Here is a 24,159-nt window from a genome sequence, read left to right as displayed (position 1 = left end):
TTTTTTTTTTTTTTTTGGATTGTATTCCATAGTACATGTTTGGACTTTTTTTTTTTCTATACCCATCTCATCTCCTGATGAATACATTTCAACAAGTGAGATTCCATGCTCTGTAAGCTTCTTGCTGAACATGGTTTTAGCACTCATATGTGAAGGATTCCTTTATTTAGGGGTAATCAGAATAAAATTATTGCTTTTAAACATGAGCCTGAATGTGATTGGGAATGGTGCAGTGTTCAGAATGAACAAATCACAAAAGGAGGTGCACACTTATGCAAACAGGTTATTGTAACTTTATACAATTGTAATTTCACAGTGAGTTTGGAAAACATTGGCAAAAACTTGCCATTTTAACAGGGGTGTGCAGACTTTATTTCCATTGTATATACATAACTGTTGTGTTGAATACAAAGCTTAAACACAACAGTACAGGCTTTCAGTAAGGCTTTAAATGATAAGCGAGTCACTTCTGATAAAGCACTGGGAATTTCTCCATTATTTACTTACTTTTCCTAATAACATTACTGGTGTAATGGCACAAATGCAGCTTCAAGTTAGTAATGAGTATTTAATACTGGCCTCTGTGGAGTAATGGTACGTGATTAAAACAGTGGAATCAAACTCAAAAGAACATGAATTTTAGAGGCATTTATTATGAATGTATCTTATTCCACCTCCATGTCAAAGACCATAAAGTGCTAGTGTTAATCACATTGAAATTGTAGTCTTGGGAAAAAAAAGTGAAAAGCATGAAAAGATCATTGCAATTCTGATTTGGATGATTATGAAAACAGCTTTTGTAATTTGTATCTTGTTAGTGTTGCTGCCTAAATTAAAAAATGTTAAAGGTACAATATAATTAGTACCTAAATTAGCACATTTTGCTTTATGGTTTCTGGAAGTCTTTACACACAATAACAAAACCAATACAAAAAAATGAATGATAAAACAGCAGTCATCTCCTTAATGGACAATTTATAAGTAAATGCAAAATCATGCAAAGGTTCATGTCATTTTACACAGCTTTCTTCAGTATGCTCATTAAACAGCATACCACATTCTAACAGTTAACCCCTACCTCCATATTCAACATTTAATGTAAATTGCCTGTGAAGCATCCTGTCCTACAAGACTCCAAAAAGAAAAATATCTACATTTCTGTACTGTGATGATGTTCAGGTTGTCAGAGTGCTGTGCATATAAACGTGCAGTTCTATGTTCACATGAGGGTTGACTGCAGGTTCTTGTGTTCACCTGAACACAAAAATGTCCAGGAATTTTTCAGCACTTCCCTTTTTTAGATTCCCATTCCTGAAACAAAAGCCACATATTTAATTGAGTTTCATACAGAAAGGTAATAATGCATATGTCTGTTATTTCAAATTTAACAAGACTGTCATTTTTCTCTGTGATGGTACAAAACGATATTGGACATTTCTCTGAGAATTCTGACAGAATAAGCTTCTACTGATCTATATCAGTAGATATAGAAGAAGATATCAGTAGAAGTACTATATCCATTAAAAACAAGTTGGAATCTGGATTTAAGATTTAACTATAATCCCACTTTACAGATGTAATAAACTTCACTTGTTGGATTGTTTGTTCAATACAGATTAAATAATAGTACAGATACAGCCTGTTGAGTAGCCCGTCTGTTTACCTTGGCTTTCTGCATAACGTTTCCCTTTGTAGATGCATAGATGGATAGAGGGCGCTTTCGCATTTCAGAGGCACAGTTGACAGGAACTGATGACTCAGTGTATGATACCTCACTTCTTGAAGTCATCTATAAAATTAGGGGTTAGAGCAGTTAGATTCGACATTATTTTGATGGCAGTGCAGTTTAGACAACATTGGTGTTTCTGTACCTTGCCTGATGGTTTGGTGTCTATAGGTGCTCCTAAAGCTCCACCAGCCAAAGATTTTCTAATATTCTCTTTAACCTGGGTGAGTTTAAGTTCCAGGTCAACACGTTCACGTTCCTTTATCTGGCAGCTCTCCTCCAGCTGGGCCACGCATTCCTCAAGTGCCAACCGCTGTTTATCTGCACCAAATACACTATTATTGTTATACATCCTTCAGGAGGAAATAGCATTAATTCATAGGAAATGTGTATAGAGTGAGACTATGTTTTTTATTCACTAAAAATAGTAATAGAAAAAAAAACTTAAAATCTCAAATTCAGTATAAATCATGTCAACAGAATGATAATAAATAATGATAATAATGCTTTGTGACATCTACAGTTATCTAGAGCAGATTTTCTTCAATCTTTTGCTTTTCAAGGATACTTTGGATAGCACTATTTGCAATGGCCAGAAGATGGAGCTACAGATTCAGTTCCCATATTGTATCAGACGAAAAACACATGGTAGTCTTAAAAATATACTGTCCATCAATTTCAAAAATGTTTCTAGCCATTAAAATTCTAATACTCCCCCAATCTGCTGCTTTTAAAAACTATAAATCTGTGAGCTACAGTGAACCACAAATAAAAGAAATTTACATGTAGAATAGTTGCAATTTGTTGAGGTAAGCCTTATGTCTTAAACTATTTCCTAACCTGTTGCCACCTTCATTCTCTCTTTGGCTTCTCGTTTTTCCTTTCGCAGCAACAACAGTGCATTCCTGATGTGGTCTTTCTCTCGCTCCAGCTCCTCTTTCTCCCTCAGATAGCGGCGCGCATCCTCCTCAGCCCGTGTCTTCCCATACCTTCCATACTGATTTGCGTCTGAAAGGTAAAAGGTCAGATGTCAGGTTCCAGACAAGTGTGGGAAGATGGAAAAGTGACAATACTGTGGCACTGATGAGGGTGTTAAAGGCAAAGGCACGGGGTGGAGAGAGCTATATTTCAAACTCAAGTGCCTTATAAAGCTCAGGTTGCATCATTTGCCTGGGCCATGCTGGAGAGGCCTTTGAAGTGACAGTGTGGGAACTCTCTCTGACTGCTTTGAAAACTGGTGAGAACAAGAAGCTTTAAGTATGCTTGTTAAAATTCCCTAGGTGTTAAGGCATTTAGCCATCTATTGCACCCTTTAGTTTATTACACCTTACTGACCATGAGGCAGATCTGAAATCTCCAAGAACATATAACAGTACTTTCATAACACTGGAAATTATACAGTATGTAACAGATAACCAAAACAATCAATGTGAACTCACAAATTGCATAAAAACAATACAGAGCAGTACATAGATAGTTAGTGTGACTTACTAGAGCCATGACGCTTAATGGTAATCGGGGGCTTGGCCATACTTCTGTCACTACTAGCAGACCGGCGCTTTAATAAATAACCATTCTTCAGCCTCTCATTTTCCTGCTGTACGACAAATCAGAAAAAAAAGAAAATTGTAAATTGTTATAATTTTAAGAGCAGTCTTCGGTGTAGTGAAAAATTAGGAAGGGGGCTGTTCGGTTGAAGGGTTCAGCAGCCATCACATACATGCACATGTACAGGGGAGGTTGAGGGCATACAAGATGTGTGGTCTTTCTTCTTTTTCTATTCATCTGATTTCTATTACTGTAACTGGTTTCAGATTTTGATGTAGATGTAGCTGTGCTGTGAGGGCCTCAGACAGCCGCAGACAGGGACGGATTCCACAAGGAATGTTCTCTCTAGGATCATGAGCAATATAATATTTTACATACCTTTGTTGCTTCATAAGGCACCTCATCGTACGTTCTTGACTCTGTGGAGGTGGCCCATCTGAACAGAAATGAAAAATTAACCACTCAGTGAATGACAGTTTCAAACACATCAACATCAATTAAATTCTATTAACTTTGATCACTTTTTTGGTCACTTACAGAAAAGAGCAACGGGCAGCTGTACGAATATTGGCGATGGTGTCCACATCCACATAGTCATAATGCAAGCACTCTGGATCAGCAGAACCACTTTCTGCTAGGAGAACTCCAAGCCAACGGCCCATTTCTTCTGAGCAGCTTGCCTGGCACACAACAAATAACTGACAAATGAACCTCAGATATTTGGTGGTGTAATTCTTAGACTGAAAGTGATAAAATGCGATGGTTTATATAAAAGTATTTGCCTCCAAGAAACTCTCTGTACCTCTAACACTGCCACCTCAGTGCCACCTTTTAGTATTCTTAGGGCAAAGGGGTGCTTGGGCCCAAGGCCTGGCACCACTTCACAGCCTCGTAAGACAATAGAGGTGTGTGGGCTCCGACATGCATCAACTTTCTCCTGGTGAAGGTGGAGCGACCCGCATCTTACACGGCACCACTGCTCCTTCCAGCACTTGTTCACCAAAACACTCAGATAGCCTGCCAGAAACACATAATATATTTACATTAAAGATGTGTATACAAACACAAGTTAATGATTCTATACTCCATTAGTATTCTTTCACAAGACAGTCTGTTGTAATATTAATTAAATGAATGTCATTCCCTAAACATTTTAATATATTTTTTTTGCACAATGGTCTTGTGTTTCTACAGGTTCTATGTGTATGAGTATGTGAATACTCATACACTCATTGTTTCTAAAAAGAAAATGCTGATTTGCACATGATTATCCCTAGTTATCCAAAGTCAAGCACAGAGTAAAGGCTTGAATGATAACTGTAGAAAATGTCAGTAATACAGCAGATAGCAATAATGGAACAATTGAATCTCACCACAACGAGGGTCCTCATCTAGCGATGGTGATTGTGTATCTCCAGGTAGCGGTGGCTTCCTTTTTGAAAAGCTAATGATCCTTGTGATCTTGCGTCCTGCTGCTCTGCTCATCGTACCTGTTAATTCTGAAAGAGCAACCCGCTTGGGCTTACCTAGATAAAAGGATAACACATTAATGTTATTAAAGAGGAAGCATTTAATCACACTGTACAGAAATTGCAACATATACAGAGCTCTCATTGGTCAAAATATGTACAATCACATTTGAAGCAACCACTCAAAATGAAGCAAGCAAATGAATGCCATTCTGAGCTTTACTAGAAGCTATTTAATCAAATTACATAAATGTAAAATGTGAAAGGTGAAATGATAGAAGTAAACTTAAAATGCAGACTTTTGAAAGTAATAGCAACTTGCCATTCTCCCGGCTCTCTCGGCTACCTTCTCCATTAGGGATGCTATCTGAATCTGAGGTATGTTTCTCACCAGACAATCTCTAGAAGACAAAATCAAAGTCATGTTAATGCACACTACTTAAACTATACTCGTCAGGAACAAGCACAAGCAAACTCAAATGTCTCATCTCAGTGTGTCTAGACAAATTGTCTTTGCCTGAGAAAGAGAGTAAAAAACATGCATGGTTTAAAGCTTCAGTAGCGAGTCAGCTACAGAATTTGTTTACTCAGGATGCAAAATAATAGAACTAGCTTCCAGGTTTAGTGCTAAATGTGATTAAATGTGCTCCGTCTTCTCCTTCACTCTCAAACATGTACATAGGGACATAAACTTAATTCTTCCACTCTTTCAGTAAAAAGATATTTTCAAAAACAATTTATTCCATGTAATGTGACACTTCTTAATTAAAGCATATGGTTGAAGTATATGAAATCTGAGCATTTAACCTTCGAGCCACAATCACCCCACACATACACACAACACATTAAAATTAACAGTAGAGATCTAACTGCACACATTCTCATATTCTTGGGCACAGATTAAAATGTTGCATATTATATTTAATGCTGCAAAGGATATGTTTCAGCTGCTATAAACAAGAGTAGATCTTATAGAGAAATATTGCTTATTAGATTGTTTATAATGGTTTTAATGATATCATGAGTTGGAAGAGCAAATCCTTGCCTAACTAAGACAAATAATTCTTACATGACTCCTTTGTTGTTCTTTGGGTGTTGATATTAGCCAGGACTGTGAAAGAATTAGAATATATAATGTATAACACCAAAAAAACACATCAAAACCTATTGAAGTACACTAGAACCTTACCTTGTCCAAGTCTCTTTCTGGCTCTTTTTCCCTTTTTCTGGGGATCATGGGAGAAGCTGAGATGTCTAAAGCATTCCCCAGACTGCTTACTTCACGCACCACCTACAACCCCACACAGAGAAGCAGCACACCAGCAATCTCAGTGTATGAATTTATTTGGCTACAGAAGAGGTGTCTCCACCAAAGGATTCCTTTCTTGTGCAATATTATTTCTGGCCTGCATTCAGCATATTATGCTGTATGTGTATTCTTAACAGACAGTTAAGCACAGTTCTGATCGTATGACCTGAAAAGTCCTTTTTTAATGACAAGGAGTATAACATGCTTACCCGCAGCCATTTGTCTGCTTGTTCTTTGCTCTGTACAGCCAACACCAGAGCCTCTCCTCCTGGCAGAGAGAAGCGAAGCTCGTGCTTCTTCTTGCGTCCATCCTTAGGCACATATATGACATTGCACAGATTAAGTGGCAGGTCCATATAGGGAGACTGGTCCTTGGAGCTTTTGTAACACTGAAAAGAGAAACCAGCAATGTCAATAAAGTTCAATAAATTGCTGAGTATATATAGAGCAGTATCCAACACAAAATCATGCTGATAGCTCATAATGAAAATGCAAAAAATGCTGGGATAGCTCATAATGAAAGAGCACAGGATTGGTCTTCTTGACTGGTTAAAATTGTTTCATTCAGCATTAGTTCTAACAGGAATTTTGGGTAAAGTATTACTTAGTATTATTATTTTTATCTACTAGGGTGAAAAATACCTGAATGACCTACCTGAAGTCTGTTTTCACGGATGACTGTTAGTTGTTTGGCCCACTGACCGAAGCGTTTTTTCTTTAGCAGGAAGGCACAGATACGGCAATCCCTTACAGGGGCCATGGAGTTCTCCTCTGAGGGCCACTTGTGGGTTAAACGCTGATTCCGTTCCTCCTCCTCTTCATCATATGACTCATAGGAGCTGCTCAAAGCATCTGAATCATTATCTGGAAATCAAATATTTCTAATCAGAAAATAAACTACTATTGATAACATCTGCCAAACTTATGAATATAAAGGTCGTCTCGTGGGAAAAGCGGTTTGGCGTGATGGGTGGGAATATAGTGAACAAGAAAATTCAGTTTTAAATTTCTAAATTTCTGTACACTGTGAAGGCATATCTCAAAGTAGGGAAGGCTTGTCTCAAATATTGCTTGTAAACATTTTCTAACTACCAGTAAAGTATAGTACCAGACACACTGTAATGTGCACGTTACAATAAGTAAAACAATTTGTATTCTTAAAGATATAAATTGCTTTGAAGACTCAACCAGATGTTAAATTTAGGGCAGGATTTAAATAATTATAGATATATATAGATATTGTTTTATTGAGAATTTACAGGTAATTCACAATTACATGAGTTTTTGCGCTGACGGTTCATGCTGACATTGTGACAGTTGTTGTCGGTGTCTTCATAGTATCCATCCTCAATGGAGTTCGGAGGACTGGAGCTACCTAGATTTCAGAGAAGTCACACAGATTTCAGAGAAGTTACACTCAAAAGGTAATAAATTAGTAAACTGTGCATATGTACTGGTTTATGGATATAACTACAAATGGTTACCTAGATTTACCAATAGTTTACACATTCTTTAAGAAACCTACATGGCCTACAAACCATATGACAGTATTTCATTTCATGCAATTTCTTGGGAAGCAAAACTCACTGCGGCTGGTTATGTATTCTGGCACAGTACCAGGACTGAGAGGCACAGCCTCCTCATAGTAGTCCTCTGGAGGTGGTGTGGTGGGCAGTGGAGGTGCTGAATCTGGTGTAATCTAGTCAAAAAGCAAGGGGCAATAATTCCACTATAAGCACCACAATACTCATTGAACCTCATTCAAAACTTTTTTTTTTTCAAAGTACATCTGCTGTAAAATGAGTGCTGTTAGATTATTATTAGTTCATCACTATACAAACAACATTTTTTCTTTAAAAAACCAATTCCTAGTTAACAAATGTGTGAAGCCTTCCCTGGAGAGAAAAACAGCACATCCTTCTGTAATATATAACAAGGTTACAGAACTCTTGTAGACCAATGGTCCATGCAGAACATTTCATGTGTATTGCCATCTTCAGTTTTGATTTAGAGATTAAGATGGTCATTGTGAAATTTTGTTTCTTCATTTCTGTTTTGATTTGATTTTTGTAGTCAATATTCTATTGAAACTTTAATTACAGCAACGTCTCAACATCTTTGCTGATGCCATCAAAACTCACAAAATGCCTAAGAAGTGAAAAGTACTTTTCCTTGTTTCCATTTTATTTCTGCCACACACCCACAGCTTGATACATAGAATAGTTTTTAATGACACTTATGAAATATGAAAATTTTTGTTGCTCAAGATGGCTCATGTTCTTAATACATAAGTATATTACTTTTACAAAAGTGGCTTCAAGTGAATTACTGAAATTGTTTGAATGTAAATTTTGAAATTAAATCATTGTGCGTCAGTTCACTTGAAGAGTGCCAAATGCTGCATCAAAATAAATAAGAAGCTTACAGGTTTAGATGTAGACCGGTTTGATTGAACTGGGTCTTTCTTCTGTTCTTCTACTTCAACTTTCAGTTCACTAAGATTGCAGTCTGTTGAAGCAATAAGTACACAATTTAGTGCATAATAATGGCATCAACATGGATTACTGACTCAAACACAAACACATCAAAGCTAATCTTATTTACCAAAGTTCTCAAAAAGGGCTTCCACAAAGCTAGTGCCATTTCTGCAGACAGAGGTGTTCATGTACATGTATTCTGGTCCAGTGACTAAAAAAATGTTAAAAGGAGACAAAAAAAAACAACACACCATTAATTTAACCATATGGAAACAAATGCACCATTTTCAGATAATAAACAGACTTAACTGGTACATTGTACTGTGTGCACCTTTCTAACAAAGCTACATTAAATAAGTTAATTAGGTTAGTAAGATAATTTTACAGAGATTTTCCCACATTTAAACTATGTAAACTTACCAGGGGGATAGCCTATAGCAACATTAAAGGATCTGCAGGAATATCAGAATAGTATTCTTTTGCATGGTCACTCCCTACATGTGACAATCTTCTGTATTATTTACATATCTGGGGTATAACATATGAAGTGGCTAGAGATAGATGGAGTAGTTATTATCTAGCTATACAGAAACACTTTTTCAAGAGAAAAAACAACACCCAATCACATCTAAATTATCCCAAACAATGTGGCTAACCTTTGGGATTAATTCTAAAAAAAATATGTTTTGTGTAAAAACAAGACTGCTCATTACCCAAAGAATAACATAGGGTTGCTTCCCTTTAACTGGTCTACAGTTCTAGTCTAGTGAGAATTAAATACCAATCTATTTGGACACAAAACCTGAAGGCCTCAAAGCACAAATCCAAGTCAACAAATAAATTCCTTCAGAAAATGATTTACAATCTTTGGAATGGCCCAGATCTAAATCCTATCAAAAACCTGTGCACAGGTTTCCCTCACATTTTGATAAATCTTGGGCATTATTGAAAGTAAGAGTGAAAGAGATCAAGATGTACTATTTGGCAGACTCTTACCCAAAAAATACTAAATGCTGTTTTACAAGCAAAATGTGTGCTCACCAGGTTATTGTAGGTAGATTTTCCCCCCAAAACATCTATTTCTATTTTGTTAGTTGCTATATCACAATAAAGGTGGGAAAAGTTTTGACATGATTTATCTTGGTTTAAAATCTTTTAGATTAATTATTTAGATTTGTTTTATAATAAGCCAGTAATGGAAAAATATTACATATCTTAACTTGCTAAAATATAACTTTTTGTTGTGTATATTCTGTTTGCAACCACCTGAGGGCTTCAGCTGTTTTAGGAGGTTCCTCACAGCACATTTCTTCTCCTCTGTAGCAGAGCTCAATGTTTCATGGTCCAGCAGTTTGAGCAACACATTCAGTTCAGTCACCAAGAGTTCCATCACTAAGGGGGCAACATTCAAGGTAAGAGGTCAACAAACATGTCATCAGCTAATTAGTCTGAAACATTTAATAACCACAGTAAGATAAAGTAAAACAGCTATCTGTTAAACATCAGTGATTTAATATACTCTTACAGTGCTTACGACTGTCTAATTTTTAATTGCTTACTATGCTGGAGTGAGGTCAAGATGCATAGTTTACTGTTAACGCTATATTCCAAAGAGTAACTTCAGTTCTGTCAGTAGAATGTTATACACAAGGTTATTTGGCTCCTAACTTGTAACATCCATCAAACCTGGAACCTCTGGCTAAGGCTCCAAAGCTCTGTTCAAGATCTCTGTGGGATTGACGTTTGTCCTGCTAGTAACAAAATCCTTTCCCCACATGGAGACAAAAGGCAAAACTTTTGGCAAGAAACTAGTTATTCTCAGAATTTTCTTTTTGAGGAAATAAATACATACTGCAAAAACCTCTGGACTTAAGCTGTGGACATAAGCTCACAATTAAAAGGGTGGTCATTTCACATGTATGAGATAAAGAAACTAAAGAATCTTGTAAACAGATTCCTGATCTGTTTCCACCAGGCAGCTGCACACCAAGCTATGCTCCCAAATCGTTTAACTCATTAAAAAGCTGATAGACCAAATACAATGACAGAACTTAGCGGAATGCTTTTATTTTCCCTGGTGTCACTTACAATTTCTCTAGCACCATTTTGCTGCTGACAATGTGGCCACCAACCTTATATTTCTAAAAAACAAACAATTATGCTTGTGAAGTCCAGAACACAAGTCCACTTAAGTCCAGTGAACTGACATCAGCTTTCGCCAAGGAAAATGTGAAGAGTTTACAAACCACACAAACAAATTATTCTGCATCCACACCCATTTGAACTTAATTTGAACTTAGAAATAAGGTCAGTAAAACTGTATCAAAAACGCCAAGTCAGTTTCTCAGTCCAGAGACCACAACAGTCTGCAGAAAGCCTTTGTTTGTTGTTGCCTCACCTTCTGCAAAACACTGTTTTCTGCCATCATCCCCTTCGGCTGCCTTCAGGGTAGACTCACACTTGTGTGTATGTTATGTGAACGTGTATATTTCAATATTTAAACCTTCCCATTCAGACTTGTTGGCCCAAGGCCTCTGTATTCACAAAAAGAATAGTTTACTTTGACTGCCCTGAAGATGAACTCTACCAGGAGATGTGACTTTTGAAATGGGTTGCATTTAGGTTACAGTGGTTGATTCACACAGAGGGCAAAGCATGGAGAGATATATTAACCATGGATACCACAGTGTGAAATATATTTATTATGGTCAGAATTATTATATAATAGAGAATCTAACCCAGGTATCAGTCTGTCACAAAGATAAAAGAAAGCTGTCAGGTGTTTGTGGACACATTACATTACTTCTCATCACTTGGATCTTAATAGGCCTAGGATCACACTTGCCAGGTTACAAAGACATTCTAAGATTTTCATAAAAAAGGATCTTCTGGGGTTAGTTACCACCAGCTTAAAGCAACACCATAGCAGTGGATGCATATATGATTCCCATAGCTATATGTCTTAGTAGGGGAGATCAAACATACTGAGATTTTATCTTCTTTTAACTCAGCTTTTAACTTTATCTTCAGCTGCACCTGTGGAGGGTCACTTTCTGGGCCAAGGAAAACACAGGCCTGCATGCCCAATCTCCTCCCAAAAGCTACACATGTGGTCTTCTCTGATAATATACCACATCAAAAACAATGTACTGTGAACACAGAAACTGACACCGGCACTTCAAATGAAGTCCAGACAATCTGTAAGGTTTGTTGATTTTACAGGAGTTTGTTGTTTTCTTTCATTCAATTTAGAATGTTCTCCATTAGTCAGTGTCTGAGTTCTGCAAGGCATATCGCAGCTGATTATCTTTTTGTCTCACTTGCATTCAAAGAACACTGGTAGCTGAACTATACAAGCTGTACTAAGAAATCTGACTTTAGAACAGGCTGTGTTTCAAGAAGGAAAATGTGATTTCCCCACAGCAGAATGAGTGCTTTGGCAATTACAAACTTGTACAATAGCTGAAAAACCTGGACACATTCCTCACCTTGCTAAAAGCTGTGTTCAACAACTTTCACCTGAAAAAACACAGGCAGCAAAATCGAAACAGCAATTCACTTGCTATTGAGAACCACAGAGAACAACTCAAGAATGCAATAAACACCTAGGTGAAACATTTTATATTTATTATGCTTACACATAAATAGTGCCAACTCAAACTGGGATGCCTCAAGCTATAAAAGCAGTTGAAACAACTTTACATTAGAAGCCGTTTAATTAAGCGTAAGACTCGAACATGTCCTAGTAATCCCATCAGGACCCATCAGATCTAGTAATGATTAATACTAACACTGGAATAAAGAAACACATACCATTGATTGCTGTAGAAGCAGCCAGACCCACCATGTTCTCCCAAACTGAAGAAAGTCACACAATCATCCAGAAAAACACTGTAAATTATTACTTGTAGACAAAAGTACTGCAGAAGGGTCAAACAGTAAATGTAGGTGTGTAGCTATCACCTTTCTTTCTTACAGTTCCTCCCACTCCCTCTCTTCCTCTGATTCAAAGATGTCTAAGGATAGCTAACAGGGGAATTTACCCTCCCTTTCTGCTCTGATGTATCAGCGGGGGAGGGTGTGTGTGTGTGTGTGTGTTTAGGCAGGGGAGGCACACAGTCCCCCATTTGCAATCCTAATGGATCTGGGACCTAGGACAAACCTTGTGTAAACACACACACCTCCCCCATAAGACTAAATAAGAATTCTGAGCTATGCCTGATCAGCTTTGAATTGTCTTTCATTTATGTTTCAATCTGTCCTTGTTTCATACCCTTTTTTCAGTACGCCACTATATCCCTCCACCTTTAGGTGCGGGGGGTGGGGGGAATGGGTAATGGGGGATTATTAGTATGGGGGTCTACTATTGTTGTATTACCCATGCCACAATGCACACTCAGTAGAATGTAAGGTAAAACACAAATAAGTGATTTCATTTGCCATGCTCAGCTGAACAGAGGTTGGGTCTCGATTCCCTTCACCGAGTTCTCCTTTGGACTGGAGCTGACTGATACACATGCATGAGCCACCAGCCTACAAACAGAACCTTAAGACTACCTAGCAGGATTAGACATGCCAAATATTTCAGGGCACACTCATGTATGTGGCTCATCGTATGTACACACTAGCAAGCACACTTGCAGATAAGCTCTTTATATCACTGGCTCCATCTCTTTACCTTTGAAAGCATGACATCAGACACTTTTCCAGCTCTTACACAGTTAAATAATCCTGATGGCATGTTCAGATCTGTCTTCTTGTTGGTACAGAGAGACGCTGTACGATAATGCCAGTAACAGTCAGACACAGCAGATAACTACCATCCCAGAGCAAATCTGTGGCTATAAAGACAATAGTTATACACACTGTAATAAATTCTCAGAGAAGAGAAAGAATAATTCAACCAAAAGCTTATTCCTGTTCTTATTCATGAAAGACAAATAAAGCATAAACAAATATGTGTGAATTGTAAGTTAGTCCATTACGTAACACACACTTTAGACATTGTTCAATATTACATGATTCAGTGTTTATTTAGGGTTTAAAATTCTTCAAATATTCATGTCTGTTGTAATTATGACTACAGTATAAGTCACCATTATCATGACAGAGCTTGCAGGGTGACTCTACATACCCAAACTGACATACTGAACAGCATTACTCTGAAGGAGAATTTTGTCCAATAACGTCATCAGAGGTGTCTTCTTAGACACCCAAAGTCACAAGTGTCACATAGAGAGAACAAGGCCTGCTGCTGTAATGAAATCACAACAACAATATGGCCCATGATATGAACCCGACAGCTGCAGTCCATCCATATTAAAAAGCACAAAATGAAGACTCAAAGCTGAGTGTTGGGTTACATAATCCCCCATAGCTTTCCCTCATAGTGAATCAGATTTCTGAGATGACACGTTGTTTTATTGCTTCAAAGTCAGTGGAGAGAGAAATACCTCCAACATAAACCTTGGATCTCCAATCAAATATGGGTATGCTGTGACACAATAGATGTTTTGGCTTTTGCAGAATATTTGCTATGCCCCCTAATCTGATGTGCGCCTCCATATGATGGACACAACAAAGCAGTCATAACAGTCAATATCATGTGACATCCAGCAGGATGCTTGGATGTATAGTCACTTTTTACTTACAGAACTATCAGGAACATCACTGTGACTCATCCAGGTAACAAATAAAGCTACAGTGCTGTTTTCAGATGGAACTGATATTAAGGTCAGACTGGCTAGATAGACTAATAGCATTTAGTTGTAACTGTGAAAGTGACTCCAACATTATAATTCTCTACTAACTATACATTGCAACAGATGTCCTGCTGAATTCATATCATATTCAGATCAACAGCATCCATGAGACTGAGAGCCAAGCCCATGCACAGCTCCAAAGCAGCTGATGTCACACTGTGATTCCCAAAGAGAAGTTAGAAAAATAAAACTTTATTATTTAGATATTTTGACATAACATTTTCATGGAAAACCCTCTGAACTGAGATACTATTTGTAAGTCTCTAAGGGTTATATTTTTGTTTCATTTTTTCAGGGTTTTGCTTTTCCAATTTTTTAGGTTGAATAAATTATAGGCCATAGAATCATATCACAGGGTGAATAATCATCAGAACAGCATTAAACACAAACTGGTATATGTTCACTCCCTTCCTTCAATCTCCAAAAGACATATAAGTTGAATAGCTATAAATTTAAATGAGCATAGACTACGTTTACTATATTTGGTAGACACCATTATCTGGAGTGAATGGAATGTGTGTCTGAATGTGTGTGTGCATTGTACCTTGCTCAATGAACCAGCGACCCCTCCAGGGTGTATGAATCCACCACAACCCTAACCAGGATAAAGTGGTAGTTGAAGTATGGACTGCTTGATGGATTTAGAAAAAAAACAACTGACAATTGTGTATTGTGTGTGATTTCATGTTTAAAAAGAAATTCCTTAATATCTGTCCATCCTCCACATTTTCAGAAAAATGTAAAACCTTAAGGATATAATTAATATATATATATATATATATATATATATATATATATATATATATATATATATATATATATATATATATATATATATATATCACATATATATATATATATATATATACATGAAAAATGTAAAACCTTAAGGATATAATTAATATATATATATATATATATATATATATATATATATATATATATATATATATATATATATATATATATCACATATATATATATACATATTATATATATATATATATATATAATATAATTGTGTTGACTGCTGTAGAAATTCTACATAGTACTTGTATGTAGATAGTCATGGGAAAAAGTACACCCGTCTTCGAATCTTCTTTTATTCATCAGGGAACAACTAAAAATCACCAAATTTCTGTAAATAAACAAATATCCACAGGTGACTGCAACAACAGAAAAACTCACAACAGATTTCAATATGTCTTCATTTTTTCCCCAAGAAAGTAAACCAACATTCAGAAATTAAAGTGGGGTAGTAAATGTTTATATTCATGACAGCACAATCAGAAAGATTGAAAAAGTACAGCTTTCAGGGCTTAGGTTTGCAAAATTGAACCAAAAATGTTCTGAAATAATATCTTTTGGCAAAAAAACCAAGCGCATCATGACAAATCCCTAATATCAACTATAAAGCATGTTCATGGAGGAAGGATGATTTGGGCTTGTAGCCTCAGGTACTAGGAAGCTTACAGTCATTGAGACATCAATGAACACTTGATACCAGTATATTCTTGAGACAAATGTGAGCACATGCAGCAAGCTTAAGCTTGGCTAAACCAGAGGTGGAAAGAGTAATAAAATATTCTACTCAAGTAAAAGTACTGTTACTTCAATGAAACTTTACTTAAGCACAAGTTACCAGTTTAAAAATCTACTCAAGTAAAAGTAAAAAGTAACTCATTTAAAATTTACTTAGAGAAAAATTTACTGAGTAACTTTTTTTTAACATTTAATTCTATTGCGACATCAGCAGATATACTCTAAAATATAACTCTTTTTATTCATTTCATACGACACTAAATCATGACACTGGTAACATAGGTAGCTTAATTGTGCATTGACAGTTTTGCCCTGAGTCCCCGTTAATTTCCAACCCTGGTGCTAACCAACATTAGCAATGTCACGTACTGATGCAACGCAACCGTACAACAAGTAAAGATATATAAGTATTATTAACTTACCTTAACATGCTTGCGCAGGTTTGATATTGAGCTTTTGTAAGCTGGCAGTTCAGTAGTCTTGGGCAAACACGGCTTACACTGCATAATAAAGCTGTTGCATTTTTTGCACTTAAAGTCAAAGTGGTCATGTAAATATGGCCAGGGGGTCATTTCAGAAGAATTCGACAGCATTTCACTTTCAGCTGGGTCTACATCATTTGTGCCTATCTTGTCCATCTCCATCTGTCTTTCTTGTGAGTTAGTGCACCGTGTTTGTTCTCCCACCCATCAGTCAATCAATGCAGTAGTTTCCGGGGCGCGATTTCCCCCCCCCTATTTTAATTTTATTAATTTTTTTTTTACTCAGTAACGGATATGATTTAAAATGTCGTTAAGTACAATACTTCAATCAAAACACACTTAAGTAAAAGTAAAATTACAAATTTTAAAAGCTACTTTAAAAAGTAGAAGTACACAAAAAAAAACTACTCAATTACAGCAATGTGAGTAAATGTAATTCGTTACTTTCCACCTCTGGGTTAAACTGACCCATTCAAAAGGAAATTGATCCCAAGCACACCAGCAAAATGTCTATGCCTTAACCCAAACTGAAATTCTGTGATGTGAACTTTGTGATTTGTGTATAAACAAATCCCTTAAAACATCAATCATCTAAGGGCAAAGTTTCGGGCCAATATCTCTCCCAAATAATGCAAGACTGAGAAGTTCCTACAGAAAAAAACATTTTTGCTAAATGTGATTCTACATGTAAATTATAAGGTGTACTTAGGTGTAACAGTCTTATAAATGTTGGTTTACTTTTTGGGAAAAATGACTTCCTATTGGCATATGTTGCATTTTATTTTTGATTCACCTGAGGATTATTGATTTTTTAAATGTAAGTTGGTGAGAACAACACAATTTTTATTTGTGGCCTGTTGAATTAAACACAGAAATAAACAAGGGTCTACTTTTTCCCCATGATTGTATAACCTGTGGATTATTTCTACACAAGTTGAGGACACTGGCTATATAAAAGAAAATGGAACTGGATGTCTCTTGCACATTCTAATCTTTCTGTCTACACAATTGACATTAACTTTTGTATTGTTTTATTCACAACTAAAACTTTTTACACTTCACTGTCCAAGTTATTTTTTTAAACCCTAGAATGAGTGTGAGGTCTGAAAATGACAGACACGGGTGTCTAACATTCAACCCTGATGGTCATACATTTGCCTATTTACATGTGTATGCAGTGTCATCAGAATAATTACTATATATTGGGAACAATATATCTTTTACTCCCCTTACATCTACCTCATAAAACAAACACACAGGCACATGCACACACAGACAGAGAAAGGCAGCAGGCAAGTATGTGTAAAGACTTATGTATGTGGGTGCATCCTGAACTGCATTAAAAGTATGTGGAAAAAGGAAATTACCTGTCACTCCTGCTGCTTTATGATGGGTGCTTTAACAAAGTAAAGCAATATGCACAGACAGTACAGAGGATGGAAAACAGAGAAAATGTACATTTTTCTCTGTAAATTAGTTTAGCTTTGTAAGCTGCTTTACAGCTCAGATGTGGCTACATTAACCTACAGCTGAGGAAAACTGCATTCGACTTCCTGAGATGTCACAACTACATTATACACACACTCACCTAGTGCTTTATTAGGAACCCTATACTTATATGGAGTAGGGTATTTTGATCTTTACTCTCAAAGGAGCCTCAATTCTTCATTGAATGGATTCCACTAGATGCTGGAAACATTCCATTGAAATTCTGGTGCTGACAAGATTGCCTCATAAAATACCATCAGATTTTTCAAGTGCACTTTCACACTGCCAATCTACCATTTTACCAGCTCAAAATGTGTTCTATTGGATTTATATCTGGTGATCGGGAAAACCACAGAAAAATAGTGAACACATTGTCATGATCATGAAATTAGTATGAGATGACTTGCTTGGTGACATGACACATTTATTATGCTGGAAGTAGACAGATTGTAGCCATAAATGGATGGGTTGTGGCATTCAAGCGATGATTAGCATTAACAGGCCCAAAGTGTGCCAACGAAACATTCCCTACACTACTACACCACCTTCACCAGCATGGATATATTCATGCTGTTGGTACCAAATACTGAACCTAACATCTGTCTTTCTCAGCAGAAAGATTTTGGAGATTTTTCTGGAGATTTCTCCAGTCTTCAACTGTCCAGTTTTGATGAGTCTCTGCCCACTCCATTATGGTTCCTGCTGTTGCAGCCCATCTGCTTCAACTTTCTGCTCAGCACAATTGTACAGAATGGTCATCTGAGTTACTATAGCCACTCTGTCAGCTCAAACCAATTGTCAAAATCACAAAGATCACATTTGGCTGATTATATAATTTCATGAATGAGTGCTCAGTGAGTGTATATTTTAATTTGGACATCAGGCCATTTACTATGCATGCTAATAATTCTTGTACAGAAGGTGCTACTCCATAATCTTAGTAGCTTACAGAGTCTGCCATGTTTAAAAATCCAAAGTCTAGGAAGAAAATTTAGTCAATGAAGCAGGGTGCTGAGGCTTATTACTAGTGGAAGGCCTCCTTGTGGTCAGAGATCCCAAGTTCATCCCTTTTGCACATGTACTGGAGGCACACAGTTATGAGCCTGATAATCCCTCTCACCTGTTTAAGCATTAATCAGCTTTGAAGTCCATCCTTTGCTTAGCAGGGTGCAAGAAGCTTTGATCTTGATCTTGATCTTTTTCCTCTCTCTCTCTCATTGTGGCCTAAGGCTCCATGACTACTAGGATTTCATTATACTGTACAGTATATATATATATATACACTGTACAGCACTCTTCCTCATGGGTCTTGATTATTGTGAATACCCTTAAACTGGAAGTTGTTATAAACTTGCAGTCATAAGCGGTTGTCAAGGGGGGGCAAAGGATTACATGACACATCAAAAGTGAGGGTCTTAGTAGTAGTCTTCCAGATTAAGTACTAATCCCTCAGGAATACCACCGATACAACACTTCTTCATGCCAGACACAAAATCATAAAAGGCACCTGGATTTTTCAGTAAGGTTTATTTTTTACACTACGTGCAAGTCACAAACCTTGCCTTGGTGAGTGTTCATGGGCAATTTTATCCAGGACTGCATTTAAAGCATTTAGTTTGAGGATTTCTAACATATTGGGCTATATAGTTTCTTGGAATATCTACATGTTTTTGTCTTATTAACTTCAAAAGTAAGAGACTGGTGAAGGAACAGCTGTTTCTAGCTGCTATAAAGTGATAGCTGGAACTAACCTGATAGCCGGTCAAAGCAGGGGTCTTATCACAGTTTTTCAACAGAGTGGGAATTCCCTGAAGGATGACATATGGGTCATATGCATCTAGAGAGCTATATACATACACATACATACAGTAATCAAATGCAGTAAATCAGAATGGTCAGTGGATTAAGGCATGTGGAATTTGCTGTCATCTCTAATATAGTATTGTGAGAGTTTTTAATCAAGCTGTTAGAGCTAACAGCTGGTGATGAAGGAATGTAGAATTTAGGGATCCTGGCACTGGTGCCTTTAGGTTACAGAGTTTAGTGACCCATCACAAGCTACACCAGCATGCCTTAACCAACTGTTACAATCTCCTCCAGCATGACATAAAGAGGATGAGTCAGCTATCCCAGGACAAAAAGAGTCTTCATTCCGTCAGCCTAATTAATATTTCATATTGTCCAAACCCCTATGATTTCACTCCTCAACTATGCCTTCTACTGGCCATTGCTTCTTCCACTGTGAACAACCTCAGTGTTCCACTGACAGTGGACTGTGCAGAGTCATTTGACATTGTGGCTGCACAAAGACTAGAGGTTCTGTCTGGGTAATATACACAGAAAATAGCTCAATGGAAGTGTGTGTGCAGCACAGTCAGAGAAAGAAGAATTCCCCTCACTAGGGTGCAGTCTTGACCCTTACCCTCTACTAATATATCAACTCAGAGAGGAAGCTTCAACTGAGAAGAAATGTCTAGAAGTGTTCAGACACCATGCTTTAACAACACCACAGCAGCTATGCAATGAGCCAAACGATTCACAGAAAGATTCATAAATCATTTCTGTAGTTCATACAAGGCTCAATGTTACCAGGCACTTATAAAATCAGCATGTTTCTTCTAGCCTCACCTTTAAATACACCCTCAAAAATGATGTTTAAGTGAATCATTGTTCCTCAGTGTAGCCTTACAGATCAGCCTGTCTGAAACAGTATTGGTAAATCACATGAGATATGCTGACCCACCCTGCAGCTGCAGGCCTATTGTGGACTTTATTATCCAACTAGGCTAAACAAGAGTTTGATGCAAAAGCATAACTTGATTTAAAAAAAGTGCTGATGTTTGCAGTCCACTGCACTCTTGGCTTGCCCCAAGCTGCCAGCTGGAACTTCTCTTTATTGTCTGGTCTTGGGCAGAATTTCACTTTGACAGAACCTAAGTGTGGGCATGTTCGCACAATCAGAACTTACTGAAGATGGAGAAGGGTCTTAAATATTGGCACAGTTGGCATGTGTAACAGACAAAGCTATCAAAAGCAAAATGGAAGGTGACAGTATAGCACACAAAATACAACAAGGCTGCTTCAAAATAAATTCAATATGCTTTAATCTCAGAATTATAAACAACCAATGATAGGATTCAAACAACATTTGTTATACCTCAGTTGACTTGTACTCAAATAAATCTTAATTCAAGTGTGGTAATGCCAAAAGCCTCAGTGCAGCTTTGTGCTGACCTGCAGACCTGACATGCTTGCAACAATTATGACAGGCCCAGTCTTGCAGCTAGTTCAAGACAGAAAACACTCTTTCTTTCAGTGCTACATTGTATAACACACCAGACATTCAATCACTCAATAGCCAAATAAAGGACAGTAGATTTAAGAGTGAAGTAGTGTTCACATTTGCTTCATGTGTCATTAGGAAATTTACAAGACAGAAGGTCTTTGTTCTTAACCTCCATAAGCTCTTCCATATGCTGAAGGAGAAAGACCAAGGAAACAATAAATATGATTCAGATCTGCTTTTTCAAATAAAAAGACAATCCCACACATGAAATAGCTCCATAGGGAAAGTTGTTCCCCTTTACGCCAACCTGATACCTGATTACGCCAAGTCACTCTTCATGAACCTCACATGCTGTTATCTATCCTGCTTGGTTATTTGCTACTTGTTGTTTAATGATTCAGACCCAATTTAGTTTCTTACCTAGAAAAGTAAAACAAACCTGAAACCAAAAACATGTAGAACTAACTAAACCTGACAGACTATTTAAAAACAAGAAAAAGAGGAAACAGGCCCCAATTCCCATGAAAATAATCAATGTGGAAAAGGATTGTTTAAAAATAGAGGCAGGAACAACATGCATGCTCCCCTGGAGACCTTCTTTCTTTCTCTCTCTAGTGTTCATATAAACAGACTCACTCTATCAAAGAAAATGAACTAGCTAGGCTGAATTCCAGATACTCCATAGAAGGAAGAAGCAGGAAGTTTACATTGTACTTCCAAGCAATGTTGTGAATCACTGGCCCATCACCTATAGACAGTGTGAGGCAGAGTTCAGCTTAACACAGAAACAGAAGGAGATTATTGTGGAATGGGTTAAGATGCTTGACACACCTAGGCATGTGACAAATATTTTTGTCTTTATGTGAGGGGTGTTCTGCAGTGCATCCAGTTGTCATAAGACAGTAAAATAGCTCTATGATCTTAAAGTAAGTACATGTTTGCCTTTTTCCTCTCCCAGGTTGACTTGTGAATTAGTTTGTGACTAACATAGGAGAAAATAGGGTTTTTTAAAAATCACTGAAAAAAAAAACACTAAAGGGTTTGATGTGATGGTTTTAATGAGCCATGGACAGATACTGATCTTTTCTGGAACTGATAGCAAATGGGAATCTCGTGGCTCTCCATTTTCTTTCTTTTTTTTTAAACCATCCTTGCCCAATCTGTCTGAGCAAGTTGCTTTATGCAGAAATGCCTAAGGAACAACCACATTGTCTCTAAGGTACTTTATGTGGAGGAAAGCACTTATCTGCTCCTGGAAGTGCAGGAACAAAACATTTCCCAGTCCTGTGCAAAAGCACTGTGCCAAGACAGCAGCTACCAAAATAAAGTACTTCAAAAGGATTTTAAAAAATATATATACAAACCTTTACCACATAGTGTTTTGTTAGAAGTGCCTGGTTCATGAAGTTAGGCTTTATATAAAAGAGAGAATTGGGGGATCCCAAAGAGTGCTTTAATCACTCAGCAGATTTAGTTTATAGGTGCACTGACTCAGGGATACTTGAAGCAATACCTGTGCATGAAACAGCACCTGAGTGCGCCGTAGACTTAAGGGTCCTAATAAATTGTACGCATCTAACCTTGCATTGGCACCGCTGGCCTCTGAACTGACACAAGGGGAAAAAAAGTTAGACTGGACCAACTTCCCATTCAAATGTATTTTGTAATGTTAATCACCAATCGGAATAAAAGTTTTCGACTGGGTCACCAAATTCCAGTACCGATCAATGACACTCCAGCAACACCTAAATAAATATGTGAATATGTATTTATTTATGTTTTTCTGAGAGCCCTCGCCACCTGTTAGAACGATTTTACAAATGCAGTCACAAATCACGCTCTGCATGGCAGGTTAACTAGGATAGTTATAGTCTACTCACCTTTCTTGTTGTTTCCCTCCATGTGTGAAAAATCCTTGACTTTTCCAACGTGTGCATTTTCTTCCACGCGCACAACCACTGTAACATTACTAGCTTACAGCTCAAACATCCCCATTGAAGAAGCGCTGAGCTTCCCCTCTCCATGGCGCCTGGGTCCTAGCGCAGAGTACTGGCCGTTTTCAATACCACCGATCACCTGTGTGGTAGAAACGAATACGAGTATTTATTAATCTGTACTTATATTACATATACGTCGCTGAGCTTAAAAACGCGCAGCAACATTTCTCAATAAATAGCGTATTCTTCATTAAGATTAATTTTATCAAGTGATTCTTGATATTAATTAATGACAATTAAGCATGTCTTTATTGTGATCAATCTCTTAATCAAATACGAAATAAGCATTTGTGTGATTAAGTTATATAAACCCCAGCTTGGATCGTGTATTTTTCATGAGGATGACCTATTAAACATGCTTTTATTAGCATATATCTATCCATTATTACCTGTGCTTTGCATTACTGCATGCATTTGCTGTGGGATCATTTCGATAAGCTTACAATGTCACAACAATTAAATTGCATTCATTTCTTGTCAAGATCTTGTATTGATAATGGGGGAGTCGGACTGCTGCGTGAAGTTGTCTTCACCACATCCCGAAGATTCCTGATGGAGTTAGGGTCTGGACTCTGTGCTGGCCAATCCATGAGTGAAAATAGTGTCCCGTCCTCCCTGAACAACACTTTCACAATTTGAGCTATATGAATCCTGGCCTTGTCATCTTGGAATATGCCTGTGCCATCAGAAAAAAACTTGTTATTCATTATATTCAGGTAGTCAGCTTACCTAATTTTTAGGGCACATAACATTGCTGAATCTAGACCTGACAAACTGATCATAACACTGCCCCCATAGGCATGTACAGTAGGCACTACAAGGTGCATCACTTCATCTGCCTCTCTGCTTACACTGATGCTCCCAGCACTCTGGAGCAGGGTATATTTGGACTTATCAGACCACATACCCTTTTTCCATTGAACCAGAGTCCAATGTTCCTTAGCAAATTGAAGCCTATTTTCTGATTAGCCTGACTGATTTAAGTGATCTCTGATCACAATCATGGTTCACCACTATTTGTAATAATGCATTAGACCGTTCTTAGCCCAACTGTCTTCTGACATGTTTGTTTA

At 37.3% G+C, this 24,159-nt stretch overlaps 1 protein-coding gene across 5 annotated transcripts; it reads right to left on the bottom strand.

The window, feature by feature from the left end:
* Positions 1–311: 311 nt before the first annotated feature.
* Positions 312–23,129, bottom strand: afap1l1a (actin filament associated protein 1-like 1a). 5 transcript variants are annotated; one of them, XR_009205351.1, is made up of 20 exons: positions 22,970–23,128; positions 14,836–14,886; positions 9,796–9,921; positions 8,657–8,740; positions 8,478–8,560; positions 7,640–7,751; positions 7,329–7,427; positions 6,708–6,916; positions 6,262–6,441; positions 5,933–6,034; positions 5,066–5,144; positions 4,648–4,800; positions 4,077–4,291; positions 3,812–3,954; positions 3,653–3,710; positions 3,218–3,323; positions 2,567–2,734; positions 1,877–2,047; positions 1,664–1,789; positions 312–1,311 (listed from the first exon to the last, which is right to left on the bottom strand). XR_009205351.1 is itself a non-coding variant. In XM_058397669.1 (20 exons), exons 1-20 carry the CDS (start codon positions 22,989–22,991, stop codon positions 1,282–1,284), a joined length of 2,322 nt encoding a protein of 773 aa, XP_058253652.1. In that variant the 5' UTR covers positions 22,992–23,125; the 3' UTR covers positions 316–1,281. The 5 variants fall into 5 exon arrangements, 4 of the variants coding, with proteins under 4 accessions (XP_058253652.1, XP_058253653.1, XP_058253656.1 ...); XM_058397669.1 differs by having other exon boundaries at positions 316–1,311; positions 1,872–2,047; positions 22,970–23,125; XM_058397670.1 differs by lacking the exons at positions 14,836–14,886; positions 22,970–23,128 and adding exons at positions 12,343–12,387; positions 12,493–14,238 and having other exon boundaries at positions 317–1,311; positions 1,872–2,047.
* Between the last annotated feature and the right edge of the window lie 1,030 nt (positions 23,130–24,159).

Source organism: Hemibagrus wyckioides, linkage group LG08 (assembly GCF_019097595.1).
Source record: "Hemibagrus wyckioides isolate EC202008001 linkage group LG08, SWU_Hwy_1.0, whole genome shotgun sequence".
NCBI classification, from domain to species: Eukaryota; Metazoa; Chordata; class Actinopteri; order Siluriformes; family Bagridae; genus Hemibagrus; species Hemibagrus wyckioides.
This window is presented reverse-complemented; position numbering and strand designations above follow the sequence as displayed.

What these genes read in the sequence shown, in the direction of transcription:
- afap1l1a (XM_058397669.1), bottom strand. Translation starts at nt 22,991, where the DNA reads ATGGAGGGAAACAACAAGAAAG. An exon ending in AAAACAGCTGAAGCCCTCAG is followed by an intron (nt 8,741 to 9,795) that starts GTGGTTGCAAAC and finishes ACATTTTTTTAG; the next exon opens with TCACTGGACCAGAATACATG. An exon ending in ACGTTATGCAGAAAGCCAAG is followed by an intron (nt 1,312 to 1,663) that starts GTAAACAGACGG and finishes CTTTTGTTTCAG; the next exon opens with GAATGGGAATCTAAAAAAGG.